Source organism: Octodon degus, unplaced genomic scaffold (genome assembly GCF_000260255.1).
Source record: "Octodon degus isolate 3935 unplaced genomic scaffold, OctDeg1.0 scaffold00011, whole genome shotgun sequence".
Taxonomy (NCBI): domain Eukaryota; kingdom Metazoa; phylum Chordata; class Mammalia; order Rodentia; family Octodontidae; genus Octodon; species Octodon degus.
The window spans coordinates 680840-697178 of record NW_004524587.1 but is presented as its reverse complement, the minus strand read 5'-3'; the positions used below and the strand labels follow the sequence as shown (position 1 = coordinate 697178).

At 44.7% G+C, this 16339-nt stretch overlaps 1 protein-coding gene across 2 annotated transcripts in view; it reads left to right on the top strand.

Moving 5' to 3' along the window:
• Positions 1-15626, top strand: part of Cenpn (centromere protein N) — a 20564-nt gene extending 4938 nt beyond the window's left edge. For both annotated transcript variants that reach the window (XM_004625761.2, XM_023709322.1), the window contains 9 exons: positions 3436-3481; positions 4645-4704; positions 4979-5055; positions 7296-7472; positions 8453-8554; positions 10075-10138; positions 11948-12060; positions 14552-14678; positions 14910-15626. In XM_004625761.2, coding sequence (XP_004625818.1) covers positions 3436-3481; positions 4645-4704; positions 4979-5055; positions 7296-7472; positions 8453-8554; positions 10075-10138; positions 11948-12060; positions 14552-14678; positions 14910-14992 — 849 coding nt within the window. In that variant the 3' untranslated portion in view covers positions 14993-15626. The remainder of the gene's footprint in view (positions 1-3435; positions 3482-4644; positions 4705-4978; positions 5056-7295; positions 7473-8452; positions 8555-10074; positions 10139-11947; positions 12061-14551; positions 14679-14909) is intronic.
• Positions 15627-16339: the final 713 nt, after the last annotated feature.

The following is a 16339-nucleotide window of genomic DNA, read 5'->3' as shown; positions in this document are numbered from 1 at the left end:
GAGCAGGGATTGAACCCAGTCCCTGCCTCTGCCTAAACAGGCGCTTTAATCCACTGAGCTATCTGGCTCACCCTATCAGATATGTTTACAAAGTTGTGAGGAAAGAAATACTCTTTCTTTCATGTGTATTGATTTACTTATTAGGTTTTTGTTTGGTTGGTTGGTTAGTTGGCTGGTTGGTTTTTTTGTTACCAGGGATTGAACTCAGGACCTTGCACTTGCCAGGCAGGCACCACTGAGCTATCTCCCTGGCCCTGTTTGTTTGTTACTTTAAAATAATTTTAGACTCTCAGTAGTAGTTGCAAATAGAGTACAAAGAATTCTCTGATATATCTTTCCTTCATTTGTTGTTGTTGTTGTTTTTCTTTTGAAACAGGGTCTCCCTGTGTTCCAGGGTGGCCTGAAAATCACTATGTAGCCCACCATCCCTGGCTTTCCACATTTGTTTTTAGATAGTTTTTAAAAAAATCTTTTATTTATTTATGTAAATAGGGTCTCAGCTATGCAGCTTGGACTCATAGTGATCCTTCTGTCTCAGCCTCCCCAGGGCTGGGATTATAGGCGTGTGCCACCATGCCTAGCTTCAGAGCCAGCACCTTGCGCCCAGGGTTCCAGGGCCAGCACATGTGCAGAACTGGAGATCAAATCTGGGTCCTTGCACTTGCCAGGCAGACACTTGAGACCACCAAGCTATCTCCCCAGCCCCCTCATTTGTTTTTAAAGAAAAATACTTTTGACCTAAAGAAAAATCCTGCTTCTGAAATTTGCACTATAAAATAATTTTTTGAAAAAGTAATTTAGAATAAGAAGGTATATATTACTAAATTAAATTTATAAATATTTACATATTTATGTATGACTAAATTAACAGCACTGTTTTAAAAATAAAACTATAAAAAGAGTGCCTGCCTGGAAAGCTCATGTTTCTGAGTTTGATCCCTGGTACAGGAAAAAAAAACAGTAAAAAGGGATATGTGTTGATGAATGATTCATCCATAACAAAATAGTCCTTGTATACAACATCAAAACTTTGAGCCAGGCATAGTGGCGCACGCCTGTACGCAGCACTTGGGAGGCCAAAGCAGGAGGACTGCTCCGAGTTCAAGGTCTGCCTGAACTACCTAGCTAGACCCTGTCTCAAAAAACAAAACAAAAAAAAATTTTAAACTGTACTATGCATGTAAATGTCCACGTGTAGAATGCCCGGTGTTCTCAACCAGGATCATTTTGTCCCCCAGGACACAGGGTCAGGCCTGGAGGCATCCTTGGTTGTCAGACTGAGCGAGCGGGGATGCTCCGGGTTTCCACTGTGTAGAAGTCAGGGTGCCCCTCGACCCCAGGCCAGCCTCCCTGGCACAGAATTAGCAAAGCAAAACTTCAGTAGAGCCAGGCTCAGGAAGCCTGGTATGGCCGCTGTACTAGCTACGGTTGGGTGAAGGAGCAGCAGCAGAGAAAAAAGAAGGATGTCGCTTGGACCCAGCCTCTGCCAGTGCCCCGGGAGTGCAAGGTGTGCAGCCGCTTTGAAAGCTTCCGTGACAGTTGAGGTGGCGTTTCTGCCAGAGATTCAGCCATTTACTCAGCTGGAGCCCCGTGCAAAGCCCCGTGCACACAAGACGTGTCCAGTGATATTCGTAGCCACGCTGCCCGTAACAGCCAAAGATCCTTTAGGAGGTAAACAGATAAACAAGCTGGGATAAGTCCATACGACAAATTGTTACTCAGGAGGAAAAAAGAAGGGACCATTTATGGATCCGAAAATACAGTTCAGGCCCAGCTGAAACAATGAATGTTGCTGTGCTGGTTAAAAAAAATACAGTCCAATATCAAAATAATTACACTGAATAAAAGAAGCCAGCCAAAAAAGAATAATACAGGCTGGGCTTGGTGGCGTACACCTGTAACCCCAGCACTCATTCTGGAGGCTGAGGCAGGAGGATCACTGTGAGTTCAAGGCCAGGCTGAACTGTGCAGTGAGACCCTGTCAGAAAGAAAGAAAGAAAGAAGAAAGAAAGAAAGAAAGAAAGAAAGAAAGAAAGAAAGAAAGAAAGAAAGAAAGAAAGAAAGAAAGAAAGAAGAAAGAAAGAGAAAGAAAGAAGAGAGAGAGAAGGGGGGAGGAGGAGAAGAAGGAAGGAAGGAAAATAAAAAGAATACAAAGTTATGTCCACATTCAGATAAACTCTAGGAAACAAATCTGTAGTGACAGGAAGTGGGGCAGGGGTGGCCTCACAACCAAGGGTTGGGAGGGAAGGGCTGAGAAGAGGAGGAGGGTAAGAGGCACAAGAAAATTTGGGGAGCTGCTGTTCACTGTCTTGATGGTTTCAGGAGAGTACAGGGTGCTTTCGTTCACAAACTTCATTAGTCCCACAACTCTGGGCAAGATGGCTGTGGCCCTTGGTGGGGTTTTTTGTGTTTGTTTTGGTCTTTTTGAGCCAGGGTTTGGCTATGCAGTTCAGAGTGGCCTTGAGCTCACTTTGTAGCCCAGGCTGGTCTTGAACTCACAATGATCCTTCTGCCAGAGAGGCCTGAGTGCTAGGATTACAGGCGTGTACCACCACACCTGGCTAAACTTGATTTTTTAAGAATCAAAAAGTTAAAAATAATAAATGAAGACTAAATTTAGTGAGAAGGGAGAGTAGGGAAGTTAGGGTAAAAAACTAAAACCCTAGTTATATCATGTATGAGTACAGATTTTCTGTGATGCCCTGTGATGGCACACACCTGTGACTCCAGCACTTGGAAGGATGAAACAGGATGATCACCCTGAGTTCAAATCTAGCCTGGGCTATATAGTGAATTCAAGGTCAGCCTGAACTACTAAGAAAACCCTGTCTCAAAAAAACCCAAAAAATTCTCTATGATAAATGTGATCATTATGTATATCTAAACTGTACCAATAGAATCTGATATAAATAAATTCAAGAAGAGTTGGAGGAAAAAAAAAAAAAGAGTTGTGAGTATCTGGACTAAGAAAGGAAGCAGAAATTCTATATGTGGAGACTGCACACCGAGATGGGTTTCAGTAAAGTACTGAGGGTGTGTGCGAGTCTGTCCTAAGTAGGTAAAGCTGCTTTTTTCTTCCCCCCTTTCTGAGCCACGGTCTCACTGTGCAGCTCAGGCTGACCTAGAGCCCACTTTGCAGCCCAGGCTGCTTCCTCAGACTCCGTAATGATCCCCCTGCCTCAGCCTCCTGAGTGCTGGGGTTACAGGTGTGCACCACCATGCCTGTCTATTTCAAAGGGACTTTTTTTGGTCTCATTTTTACTATTTTCTTTTTTGGTACCGGGAATGGAACTCGGGGCCTCGCGCTTGCTAGGCAGGCGCTGCGCCACCGAGCCACATCCCCGGCCCAACCATGCCTGTCTAAACCGTGCTATTTTAAAGGAGTAGCACCAAGCTTATGACTGGGTTTCCTAAACAGTTTATCCTTTCTTTCAGGAGAACTGCGCAAGTATCAGTGACGTGGCCCTTTTAGACATCGTTTGTAAGTTTTGGTGCTTTCTCTTTACACTTAACCAATCAGTTCATCGGGTGCAGATTCTAGTAGGACTGTAGAGTCTAGGGTCAAGGAGACCTGGGATCAGCGCTCTCTCTGTCCCTTCCCATCTTGTGCCCTTTGCCACACTGCTTCGCCACTCCACCTGAGACTCCTTACTAAATGGAGACAGAAATAGTGCCTGTTTCTAGGAATGTTCAGAAAATTCAGTGAGGGGGGCTGGTGAGATGGCTCAGTGGTCTAAAGCACCTACTTAGAACAAGCTTAGCAAAGCCCAGGGACCACGGTTCAATCCCCAGCACCACATGCCAGCCAGCCCCGCCCCCTGGTGGGCTGAGCTGGCCACACACACACACACACACAAATAAATAAATAAAAGAAAAGAAAAGAAAAGAAAAAGAAAATTCAGTGAGACGATGCCTGCAAAACTCTTAGCACGTTAACTGGCGCATCCTAAGCAGAAGAGAAGTATTTGTTAAAAAATATATTATTATAGAATTAGAAAATAATATTTCTGAAAATTTGTTTTGCTTTGCTTTTTACTCAGCAGGTGGCACCCTGTCAGGGCTAAGGGCACAGACCGTAGCGCTGGGGTGGTTTCATGGCTCCAGGGTGCTTCTCTGGGGCGCTGGGGGAGGGAGGGAGAGCTCTTGCTCAGTTTTTTCCATTTCACAAAAGTTGTGTGATAAGGATGGTATCCCATAGCTTGTGGTGAGATTAAATAAAAGCGCATGTTAAGTAAGTACTTAGAACAAAGCCTGACATAGTTACAGTTGATTGTTATCATTATATTCAGCTCCTCCGGGACACAGAAGTGCACCCACACCCACCTTTAGTACTCTGTTAGCACTTTGGCCCAGCAGTGACACAGCTGCTTGTCCTTAGAGTGCTAGCCTCTGAGTTAGTCTCATTGCTAGGGAGTGGATCCCATCCACCTTAAAGGAGGACCTGTGAACATTTCCAGTTCTCACGCATTCATTCATATATTCATTAAGCACCTACTGTGTGCCACATTTATGTACATATTCATTAAGCACCTACTGTGTGCCACGCAGTATGCTAAGCAGGTCATGTATTATTGAAAATACAGGTATATAAGCACACTACCTCAAAGCCCTAGTCAGACTATTAAGTAATATTTCCTTCCTCAGATACTCAAGCTCATCGGCACCAGAAAATGTGGGATGTTTTTCATATGAGTAAAGTAACAGGTAATATTTTCCACTTCAAATCAGACGTTTGTATTTGATATTTTGGGGCAATGTAAAAATCAACAGAAATAAGTTCTCTTGAATCCTCTTGCACATTTAGGCAACTGTCCTGGTGCTTGGCAGTGGCCTTCGGAGCCATAAGTGACATTTGTGTAATCTCATCTTTGCTCTGAGGTTGCACAAAATGCTTACTTAGCTGCGGGGTTCTTTGCAAATCTGTCTGTTGAAGACATCATTGCTCCCTTCATTTCTGGTTTTCTTTACCCTTTGACAGATGAAGATGTTGACATTTTTGATATGGAAGAATTCAAAAGCTCATTTAAGAAAATTCTTCACAGAGCCTTAAAAAACGTAAGAATAAAATCATCCAAGTTTCCATGAAATTCAACTTAACGACATCCGTGCAGTTCACACGTGCTGCTGTTTTGGGGTAGCTTTTTGGATTTTGTTTGGTTTGAGACAGGGTCTTGCTATGTAGAATCCAGTTAGTCATATTCCATACTCTCCTACACTATGCACAAGGCAAACCCTTTATCCTAAGCTAAAACTAAGGATAATAAAAACAAAAATTCTAAAGCGTCCCTCTCCCCTCCTCATCCACTGAGACCTGACTGCCCTCTCCCAGTGGAGCTCTGGTGACAGCCTCCCATTGCCCTCCAGGGGAGCAGCGCGGCCTGCTTGGTGGCTGAGCCCCGGGGATGGGATGTGGCTGGTGTCACTTAATCTTAACAGTTTAAGTGACTGGTTCCTGGTACAAGTTTGAGGAGTACCTCTGGCACTGCTGAGGGCAGCTCTGGAGCCCCACGACTTTACAGGCAGTTTTGTTTTTGTAATGGGCAGCAAGGAAACTGCAGAATTAGACCTGTTCTGGGGCAGGCATGTTTGCACATGCCTGTAACCCCAACACTCGGGAGGCTGAGGCAGGAGGATCTCCATGAGTTTGAGGCCAGCCTGGACTACATAAGCAAGATCAAGGTCATCCTGGACTACAGAGCGAGACTCTGTCTCAAAAACACCAAAATTAATAAATAAAATTTTAAAAAAAGAATGAGACCTCTTCTGTTCCAGTCAGTAACCCAGGGGATCCCCCAAGGGGCCAAGCTCCTGCTGCCTACTAGGGAAGCCAGACAGGTCTTTGCTTCCATGTACCAGGCTACTGAGATTCCCTGCTCCGCTATACCAAGGTGGATTGGCAGAGTACCTAGTGACAAAGTGGACACCCACAGCCTCCACAGTGGCCTCCTTTTCCTGCCATGGAGGGAGGGGGGAGGTGGAGAGTGGGAAGAGCGAAAGGGCCCAGGGAAGCAGACTTTAGGGCTAGCTCATGTCCCGGAGCAGAGTCAGAGCCCCAGGGAAGCAGACTTTAGGGCTAGCTCATGAACAAGGCTGTTAAATTCCAGATCAGTTGGCGATCATATTTCCAAGTTTGGAAAGGCCCATATTTATCCAGAAAAAAGGAAACAGTAGAACTTCTGAATGCCGATCACATAATGTTCCTTTAAGTAGACTTTAGCTAAGCAAATATATAAAACCATTAGGACTAAGTGTTTTTGCTTTTTTTTTTTTTTTAATGTATTTGGTACAGGGTCTTGCTATGCAGCTTGGACTCTAGTGATCCAGTGCTGACAGGCATGCACCACCATGCCTGGTCTTGATGGCCTGCTTGGTGTACAATACTGAGGATTGAACCCGGGTCTTTGTGCTTGCCTAGGCAGGCATTTAGGCCACAGAGCTATCTCCACAGCCCCAGGACTAAGATATCTTCAGGCAATTACTACATAGAAATGTTTTTTTTAGTTGTTGTTTTATTTTCTTTTTAGACCAGGTCTTGCTGTCCAGCTCAGACTGGCCTTGAACTCACTTTGTAGCCTGGCTGTTGTCAAACTCAAAACACTCCTCCTGTCTCAGCTCCCAAGTGCTGGGAATACAGGCATGCGCCACCACACCCACCACTACATAGAAATCTCACCATTAAACTTATAGTACAGATCTACTAAATGTTCAACAGTTCTCATAAAACACCTGCCATATCTCTAGACACATGGTAGCACATGCCATAATCCCAGCTCCGTGAAAGGCTAAGACAAGAGAATTACAGCTGCCAGGTGTGGTGTCAGAAGATCGCTGGGAGTTCAAGGTTAGCCTGAACTACATAGGGAGACCTTGGGGTATGGTGGCACACGCCTGTAACCCCAGCACTTGGGAGGCAGAAAGCAGGAGGACCACTACGAGTCCGATCTATGTAATGAGACCCTGGAGACCCTGTACTAAATACATTAAAAAACCACAGGTGAAGAGAAACTGTTTAGAACAAATCCAAGAAATCTTGAACAATACTGGTGTCATACCTGATCACAGGTTTTTAAGACATTTGTTTTCCTTCCAAAAGACTTTGCAAGGCATCAAAGTGTATTTACAAAAGAATCAAAAAATGTCTTCCCAAAGATTCCTGAAACACTTGTTTAAAGTGGGAGACAGAACTGCTGGGCCTCTGCCTGCACGCAGCCCCATCTGGTAGCCACTGCCCTAGAAAGTACCTGCCACTGGTGCCACAGTGCCAGTCAACACAGAACCTGAAATCATCTCTTCAGGTGACAGTGAGCTTCCGGGATGCCGAAGAGAATGCAGTGTGGATCCGAATCGCCTGGGGAACTCAGCACAAGAGGCCCAATCAGTACCAACCGACCTACGTGGTGTATCACTCACAGACACCGTTTGCGTTCATGTCTTCCTCCAGGCTGAAGGGCGTGGTACCCCTGCTGCGCCAGGTACGCAAGAAGCTGCTCGCAGCTCGATTCCGCTATCTTCACCTCACTGGCCTTGCGCATTTGCTGTAGAGGGCCACGCTGAAGTTTTGTTCTTCTATAACAAGGAGCAAAGATTGCCTCTCTACAAGTGGTCTTAAGTTAGTGCTCTTCACTGCCTTTAAAAAACTACATGAAGAATACATGCTTCATGTAAAAAAACAAAATGCAGCCAATACATAAGTTTCTTTTTTTTTTTTAATTTTATTTATTTAAGTGTGTGTGTGTGTGTGTGTGTGGCCAGCTCAGCCCACCAGGGGGCAGGGCTGGCTGGCATGTGGTGCTGGGGATTAGAACCGTGGTCCCTGTGCTTTGCTAAGCTTGTTCTAAGTAGGTGCCCTAGACAACTGAGCCATCTCACCAGCCCAAGTTTCAAGTCTCTAAAAGCTTCCCATCCCTTTTCCGTCTCCCATTTAGCCCCTATTTGATTTTTTTTTTTCTAAACATATTTTATCACAAAGCCAGGGTAGTACATGCATAGGTTTGGTGATTTCCTTTTTTTACTGAACAGAATACGTCCCTATGATTACATCCAGTGCTCTACCATGACGACATAGTTGGCCGATTAATGACCGTTACTGTCATTTGTAACCACTGTCCCGGGTTCTGTACACAAGAAGCCTGCTTTGCATCTCGGACACGCTGTGGTCTTCATCCGGAGCCTGCCTCTTGCTAGTGTCGCCTGCAGTGCTACAGGGCTCCCGGCATCCTCTCCAGGCACGCCGCCTCCTCCCTGAGTGGGGCTGAGGCCGGAGGACCACTGAGGTTGAACTGCTCAGCAGGACTCTACAAAAACAGAACAACACACAATTTAATATTTTTCTGGATTCATTTCATAAATGAAAACTATTTGCTGCTAACAGCTCCTACATTTCACCTTGACAAACATGATGAGAAGCAAGCCCGCAGTAGCCCTAACAGCCGTGCTGATTTTCCTGTCTCAGGCACTGACCGTCGCCAGCAACCACCATCAGATCGTGCAGATGGAGCTGAGAAGCCGGCACCTGGACTCACTCAAGGCGATTGTTTTTAAACAGTTCAACCAGGTGAGGCAGTCAGCTTTACCTTGGAGGTTGAAGTCTGTGGCCAACAGGAGTCGGGCGGGAGTAGGTGGAAAGCCCACTTCAGGTGTGGGCGAGTAGAGGAAGCTGCCCTCCTTAACGCTGTCGCTTTACAATTGTGTTTGTAAAGCACTCTGTCCATCAGTCTATGTGCAGATCCCAGCTTCCAAACCACTTATTCCACTTAGAATTGATTTCCTCTTTAGAGTAACATAAAACTGTCTTTGGAAGTGACATATATATTATTCTGTTGTGCAAGAAAGAAACATAATTATTTTGTCTCGATTGGGTGACATAAATTGTTGAAATTACAAAAGAGAAAACATGGATATATTAAATCTCACAACTGATTTTTTAAAATGATCTGAATGTGTTGTTCCCTAAATGACAAAAACAGCTTCAGACATCTGTGGACAGTTACTGCTCTGTGTGTATCTTAACTAGAAAAAAGTGATGGCTCTCTGAAGGTTGCTCTTTTTCAGTTGGTTAGTTGACTGGTTGGGCGAGTGCTTGCTTCGGGCCGGTCTCATCATGTAGCCCAGGGTGGCTTCCAGTTCACAGGGTCCTCCTGACTTAGCCTCCTGAGTGCTGGGAGCACAGCGTGAACCACCACACCTGGCCTGCAAGTTGTTCTTTAAGGAAAAAAGTCTTCTTTTTTTCTTCTGTATTTTAGTGAAGGATGTTCAGGGTCTCACTACTAGACTGGACTCATAGTGATTTTCCTTTTTACAGCCTCCCAAGTGCTGGGATTACAGGCGTGCACCACCACAGGCCAGCATGGCAGACCAGGGGATCAAACCCCCAGCCCCTGCGCCTGCTTGCAGGCACTTTAATCCACTGAGCTATTTGGCTGGTCCCGGAAAAAAAGTCTTAAGGTTAAGAAGTTAGGTACTGATTTCTCTACCACCCACCCTCCCCTTAAAATGGCATCCACTGTTCTGCTATCATACAGCCATCAGAGTTAGGGAAAATTCACATTGTCAAAACCCTTTATTATAAAAGCAGTGGCTTCAAGGGCTGGGGACCTAGCTCCGGGGTACAGTGCCTGCCTGGCGAGTGCAAGGTCCTGAGTTCAATCCTGGTTCTCAAAATTATAAAAATAAAAGCAGTAGTTTCAGTCGGGAGAGCTGGGAGAAGGGGTTCAAGAGATTCAGACTTAGGGTAGGAAAATTTCCGAAAGGGCTCTGCGCAGATGCTTTAGCTATGAGGGTAAAGCAGAAGTGTTGCAGTGCAGGTGCTGCCAGTGAGCCCTCGAGGCTGTGTACCCCAGATCCAGTTTTAGGGTAGCAAAGCAGAGTTCCCGACACCAGAGAGCCCTGACCCAGGCCTCCACAGTCTCTGGCACCACTGTATCCAAGGAGCAACGCTCAGGCTCGTTCAAATATGGTCTTAACACTTTTCATTGGAAAGCACAGCAAGCGTCCACATACTAACTCACAGAATAGCTGTGCTTCCAGGTGTTAGAATTAGTACAGCGCTCACATTTTGTATCCTTTTTCCCCTAGGTCTTTGAAAATCACCACTCTACAGGCGCTCTTCAGGAAAGAACCCTTGGACTAGATATAAACAGTATGTATGCTTTAAGATAGAACTGAAATCTGGCTGGGCAAGGTGCCTGTAATCCCTGTACTCAGAAGGCTGAGGCAGGAGAATCCCTGCAAATTCAAGGCCAGCCAGAACTACATAGTTTAGACCCTATCTCAAAAACAAAAAACTAGTGCTGGGGAGATGGCTCAGGAGAATAAGTACTTCTCTGGCAAGCATAAGGGCCTGAGTTCAATCCCTGGTTCTGCCAAAAAAAAAAAAAAACACTAAGATGTGGAAATACAACATTTCCTTTCTTAATTTCTGTTACTGAGTAAAGCACATCTGTACAAAGGTTCTGATTCACAATTTACTTTTTTCAGAAAAAAATAAAAAGTCATAACTGTTGGACAAGAGCCACGCTGCCTTAGGTCTCCTTTAGAATTTACTAGAATAGCAGCCAGTAGCAGTGACAACTGAAGAACTCACTAGTAGTTGCTGAGCTTTTCTTGGGCCAGTACCTACCCTAAGATGTTTATATGTATTAACTGCTCAGTCTGCACAGCGGCCCATGAGTGAGTGCTGTTCACTGGGCACCTAGGCTCCTGGGAGGCATGGAAACTCCAGGTACTGTCACCGGCAGGAGGTGGCAAAGGCCCAGGTAGACGTGTGGAGCTGCTCCCGATGGCTCTAGGAGTCACAGCTGTGCCTGTTGCGGCCTGCGGACAACACATGCCTCCCCGAGCAAGCCCAGGAGGAGAGCGTCAGGCCACAGACGTGGATCTGCTAGTTCAGAGAAGTCATGGGGCGCCGTGTAACTAGTGAAGAAAGTAGAACCTTCCTATCTTCTAGCAGCTATTAAGCAAGAAAAGGAAACGGTGCAGCTGTTACACACGCAGCACTTCTATAACTCTGCAGTGGCACGGGAACTCTGTTCATGTGAAGCTTGCTAAAGAAAGCAGCATACAGAACTGTGTGTATTTTGTAGTTCTAGTTTTAAATATATATGCATCTTTATTTACTATAAGAAGAGCTAAAAAGAAATGTGTTAAATTGTTAACAGTGTTCATCTCTGGTGGAATTTGGGGATAATTTTTATTATCTTCTATAAGCTCGTAATTTCTACCTGTTCTACAAAAAAAAAAATTCGGAACCAGGGATTGAACTCAGGCCCTTGCATTTGCCAGGCAAGCGCTTACTCTACTAAGCTATCTCCCCGGCTCCACAAAAAATTATTAACAATCAAGAGGAGGAACCACAAACATTTTTAAGTTACACAAATAATATGAAAGATCTTAACCATCCAGGAGAAAAGTATAAAAACGAGATATGTAAAATAAAGCCATATTAATATGCTGAGCTGTAAAAGGCTCAAGTCAACAACTTCTGCGGACAACCCCCTACTATTGTGGACTGCTGGACTGTGTTGGATTGTTTTGATGAATTCAAACACCTATAATATTTAGATGCCAATAGAATACCCGTCTCTGACAGGACTAAACAAAATTGTCATTTGACTATAAAAAGGAAGGACCATTTTGTATTTGTATATACAGAATAGTTAGGATAGATATACAGCTACTTTCGCTTAATTCAATGAGAAGAAAGATTTGTAGTAATAGTGTTTGGACAGGATATTCTGTCTGTGTCTTGTACCATGGATAACCACTAAGAAGATAAGAATGTACAATGTATTAATTATTGAAAATGTCCTATTAATCAGCTTTGAAACTGTCTCATTGATATTTGTTTCTCAATAAAATAAAATAATATGAAAGATTAGGAATGAGAAAGGATTCTTTAAGGATGCAGTATGTTCCTAATGGCCATTTCATTTGAAATCTTCCCCTGTAGTGGATTCAAGGATCATTCATGAAAACACCATAGAAAAAGAAAGGGTTCGAAGAATAACAGAAGAAACCTTTGGCCTCTGCGCCCAGCCTCAACTGGAGTTTGCACAGTATAAGGTATGATGCTGCACACATCAGCTTTTTTAAAAAAAGAACAACTTCAAATGGAAAATGAGCCATAAGGAGCTGTTCCTTTTTCATTTATCACACCAATTTTATATAATAAATTTATAAATTAAATAGATCTCTCCATCATACGTTCCCCTGTTAGCAAAGGGTGCCTTTGGAAATTTGCATTGTCATTTCATCTTACATACTAATTCAGTTGTAAAGAACTGGCTGTGATCTGTATATTGTAGGAGGGAGCTATAACCTGTCCTGTCCAGCTCATCTACACCTAGAATAGTAGTTGGCACATAGAGTTGCTCAGAAATGCCTACTGAAGAAGAGTGACTGAGACATGCAGTGTTATTCATGGCCTCATTGGCACTGCATGGAAAAAAAAGCAGCAGGACAGACACACTGCAGATGGAGCTTATCCCAGAAGTGCGCTGTTGCCCCCCAGCAAGGTCAGTTAGGGGGCTGCAGGGGCTTGCGGACGCCCCTTGCCCCCATTAGAAGAACATGAAGATTATGTCATGCTCTCCCTAATATGAGTCGCTGTCCATACCTAGAACACTGTCCTGCCCCAAGTCCTCCCAACACGTGTCTGTTCGGGCTTTCTACCACTGCTTCTGCAGGACGCACTTCAGATCTGCTAACAGCTCACGCAGGCCCGAAGCCCAGTGGGTCTGGTTAGTTTCGAGTGAGAGAAGTTGAGAGAAACCTTTCAAGTTGGGATCTCTTAATAGCAGGTTTTAACTGAGCTCCGTTAAACAACCCATAGCCTAAGACAGTGGTCGGCAGCATGTGGTCCTGAGACTGCCAGAGTTCACCTCACTTGGGACACGTGAGAAATGCAGGTCCTTGGTCCTGTCACATCTCTTTCGGGCCGCGAGGTGGAAGCAGGGCCTGGCCCTAGCGCTGATTCTGCCACCGCTCCAAGGTGCAGAAGATTGGATTCGTAGCACTTCCCCTCGCACCCCTCTTCATGTGGCTCTCTCAGTCCGGGTGCACATTTGTTCCTAAGTGCTGCAGGTTTCGCCATACGTCTTCTGTTTGGAAAACTTCACACCTTTAGAAAGTTGGTGAGACTATTACGGTGGACATCCATGTCTTCTTTGCTTAGTTCACCAACTGTTAAGTTTTGCCACAATTTGTTTCACTCTAAACTAAAGCATGTAAATTGGTTGCAGACATTATTCATTGCCTAAATATTTCAGTTCATTGTCTCTCAATTTTAAGAATCATTTTAAATTTAAAAACACGTGAGGCCGTGTGTGGTGGCGCACGCCTGCAGTCCTAGCACTCAGGTTCTTGGTCCTGAAGCAGGAGGATTGTTGGGAGTTCGGGGGTAGCCTGGGCTACAAAGTGAGTTCAGGACCAGCCTCAACTACATAGTGAGACCTTGTCTCAAAAAACAAAAGTAAATAAATAAATAAATAAAAATTTGAAGGGGAGAGTGAAAGGGGAGGCAAAAGAAATCAAGCTGTGTTATGAGCACACATGATGGCTGCAGTCATTGGGTACCACAAGCATGGACTGGTAAAAATAAAAAACTTTGTGTGCTGGTTGCCCTGTTTACAGTTAGCAAATCAAATGGTCTTCACTTATACTGACCCCTGTATTTCCTTATGTAAAGAAATTGAAACAATCTAAGGGCTGCTGGGCATGGTGGTGTACACCTGTAATCCCAGCACTTGGGAGGCTGAGGCAGGAGGGTTGTTGTGAGTTCAAGACAAGCCTGGGCTATAAAGTGAGCTCAAGGCCAGCCTGAGCTGCATATAGAGATCCTGGCTCCAAAACAAACAAACAAAGAAAAAAAAAACCAGAAGCTACAGGCCGAATACTTACAGAAATGGGAGCAGCTTCCCGATATTTGATTATATTAAGGAATTGTAATTAATCCTTTTAGTCCCTTGATGGTGTCCAGGTTCAGTTTTTAGGGAGTGCTTTCAGGTCTCCCTTAAGTCCACGTGGAAAGCTTTACAGGTGGAATGTCAGTGTTGCAGATTTGCACCAGGTCAGCTCAGTGGGGAGGCAGGAGGGAGGAGACAAGTCAGGGTGACACTGGGCTGGCCACCAGCCGGTAACTGATTCAGCTGGGTGATGTGTGCCAGGGATTCACACGGTGGTCCTTACCCCGAAGTGTTTTCAATCTTCCACTGCGCTGGTGACTCAAAAGACACAGCACTGTCATACTGAAATGACAGATTACAAAAGACAGCACTAACTTTCCTTCAGGAATGCAAACAGTAAAGGGCACCTGGGGGCGGCACTGACACTCCGCATCCTCTGGGTGGCAGGCAGTGCCAAGGCTGGCATTTAGGTCCCTTTCGTGTGCTGGCTGCCTTCTGTTTGCAGACAGCAAATTAAATGGTCTCCACCTGTACTGACCCTTCTAGTTCCTTATGCAAAGATTTATTTGAAAGCATGATCTGATTTCATTATCTTGTGCTGTCCCAACGGATCACGTCAAATAGTCATTTATAAATGTATCTGTTGATAGCTTGAAACGAAGTTCAAAAGTGACTTATGTGGGGGCATCTTGGCTGAGAGGGACGAGCCCCTGCGGTGCCTGATAAAGTTCTCTAGCCCGCATCTTTTGGAAGCGCTGAAAGCCTTGGCTCCAGCTGGTGAGTGGTCAGCTTCTTTCACAAGCTGAACAAGTTCACAGCGCACTGTGTTGGCCTCACTCTTGCTCATTAATTACCTCTGCACTTTCCTGTCGCTTCCGATTTTGCATATTGGCTTCATTACCGCATGGGGGAGGGCTCCTGGTCTACCCTCCAACCTTGGCAGTTTTTAAGTGGCTGATAAATCTTTGCCCTGTCATTATTTTAATTTTCTTTTGTTTTAAATTGCAGGTATTGCAGATGCTCCACTCTCTCCATTGCTCACTTGCATACCCAACAAGGCAATGAATTATTTTAAAATTAGAGATAAGTAAGATGTGTGTGGTTTTATAAGCCCATTGGCTCCTTGATTATATGGCACATATGTTCCAGTTAAGGGCTAGCTGGACAGTGTCTGTCTATAAACTTGCTTTTTAGAAACCGGTCCTTGGTATTAAATTCAGAAACGTCCATATAATTATTGGGACTGTTTCCACCCCCCTGTTCCCCACCCCCACCCTTTGCTGATTGGTAGAGCAGTCATGGGCATTTGAGGTGCAACACGATATGCATATGGCTCTGGGTTGCTCTGAAGTCAAGCATGTGGCACAGTGGCCGAGCCTGTGGGTGTCACGTCTGGTGGCCTTTTGCCTATTCCTGCATCTCTGAGATCCTAGGAGGTCTGGTTCCATTTGATAATTTCAGAGGATTTTCTATTAAGCCTTGGATCACAGAAAGAATCACTGAGAATCAGTACCAACTCAGCACTTCCACGTAGTGGTCCACTCAGGGTCGGGCTGCATCTGCTGGGTGGTTATTGCAGAAGGTCGTAGATTCAATGATTCACTCACATAAAACAGTTGTTTCACTGTACATACAATACTTTTCATAGTCTAATTCTTTTCGTAGTCTAATTTATCACACATGACATTCAAACTGACATACTGATTTGTGAATAATAAAGATACAGTATTTGAAATCTGGTACATCAGTTACTGTACTTTTGGTGAGAATCCTTCAGTGGGCTGGAAATGGTGGCACACACCTGTGATGGCAGCACTCACTGCAGAGGATCACTGGCCAGCCTGGGCTACACAGTGAGTTCAGGCCAGGCTGAGCTACATAGTGAGATCCTGTCTCAAAAGGAAAATCCCTTACTAAGTAGCATGATTACTGCTAAATAGCATGTTCTTTTAAACATTTTAAAATTTATTCCTGTCTTATCCCAGAGGGGATTTGGGGTTATAAAAACACATTGTTCAAAAATAATAAGTGCAACCCATTCAAGACCCTGCCTCTCTCTCGGGAGTTATTTCTAGTCCCCAGTCCTTTTCTCCAGTAAACTTTTCTATTCTAAAAAAAAGCCAGGCCAGGGAGATAGCTCAGTAGAATAAGCACTTGCCTGGTAAGTACAAGGTCCTGAGTTCAATCCCCAGTACCACAACAAATAAATAAAGCCAGGCATGGTAGCATATGCCTGTGTGTCAGTACTTAAGAGGCTGACGCAGGAGGATGGCCATAAGTTCAAGGCCCGCCTGGGCTAACAGTGAGCTTAAGGCCAGCCTGAACTATATAGTGAGACCCTGTCTCAAGGAAATAAAAAAATAATCAAAACAACCAAAAAAAAGTATTTTCAGCTGGGCATGTTGGGACACGTCTATAATCCGAGCACTGAAGAGGCT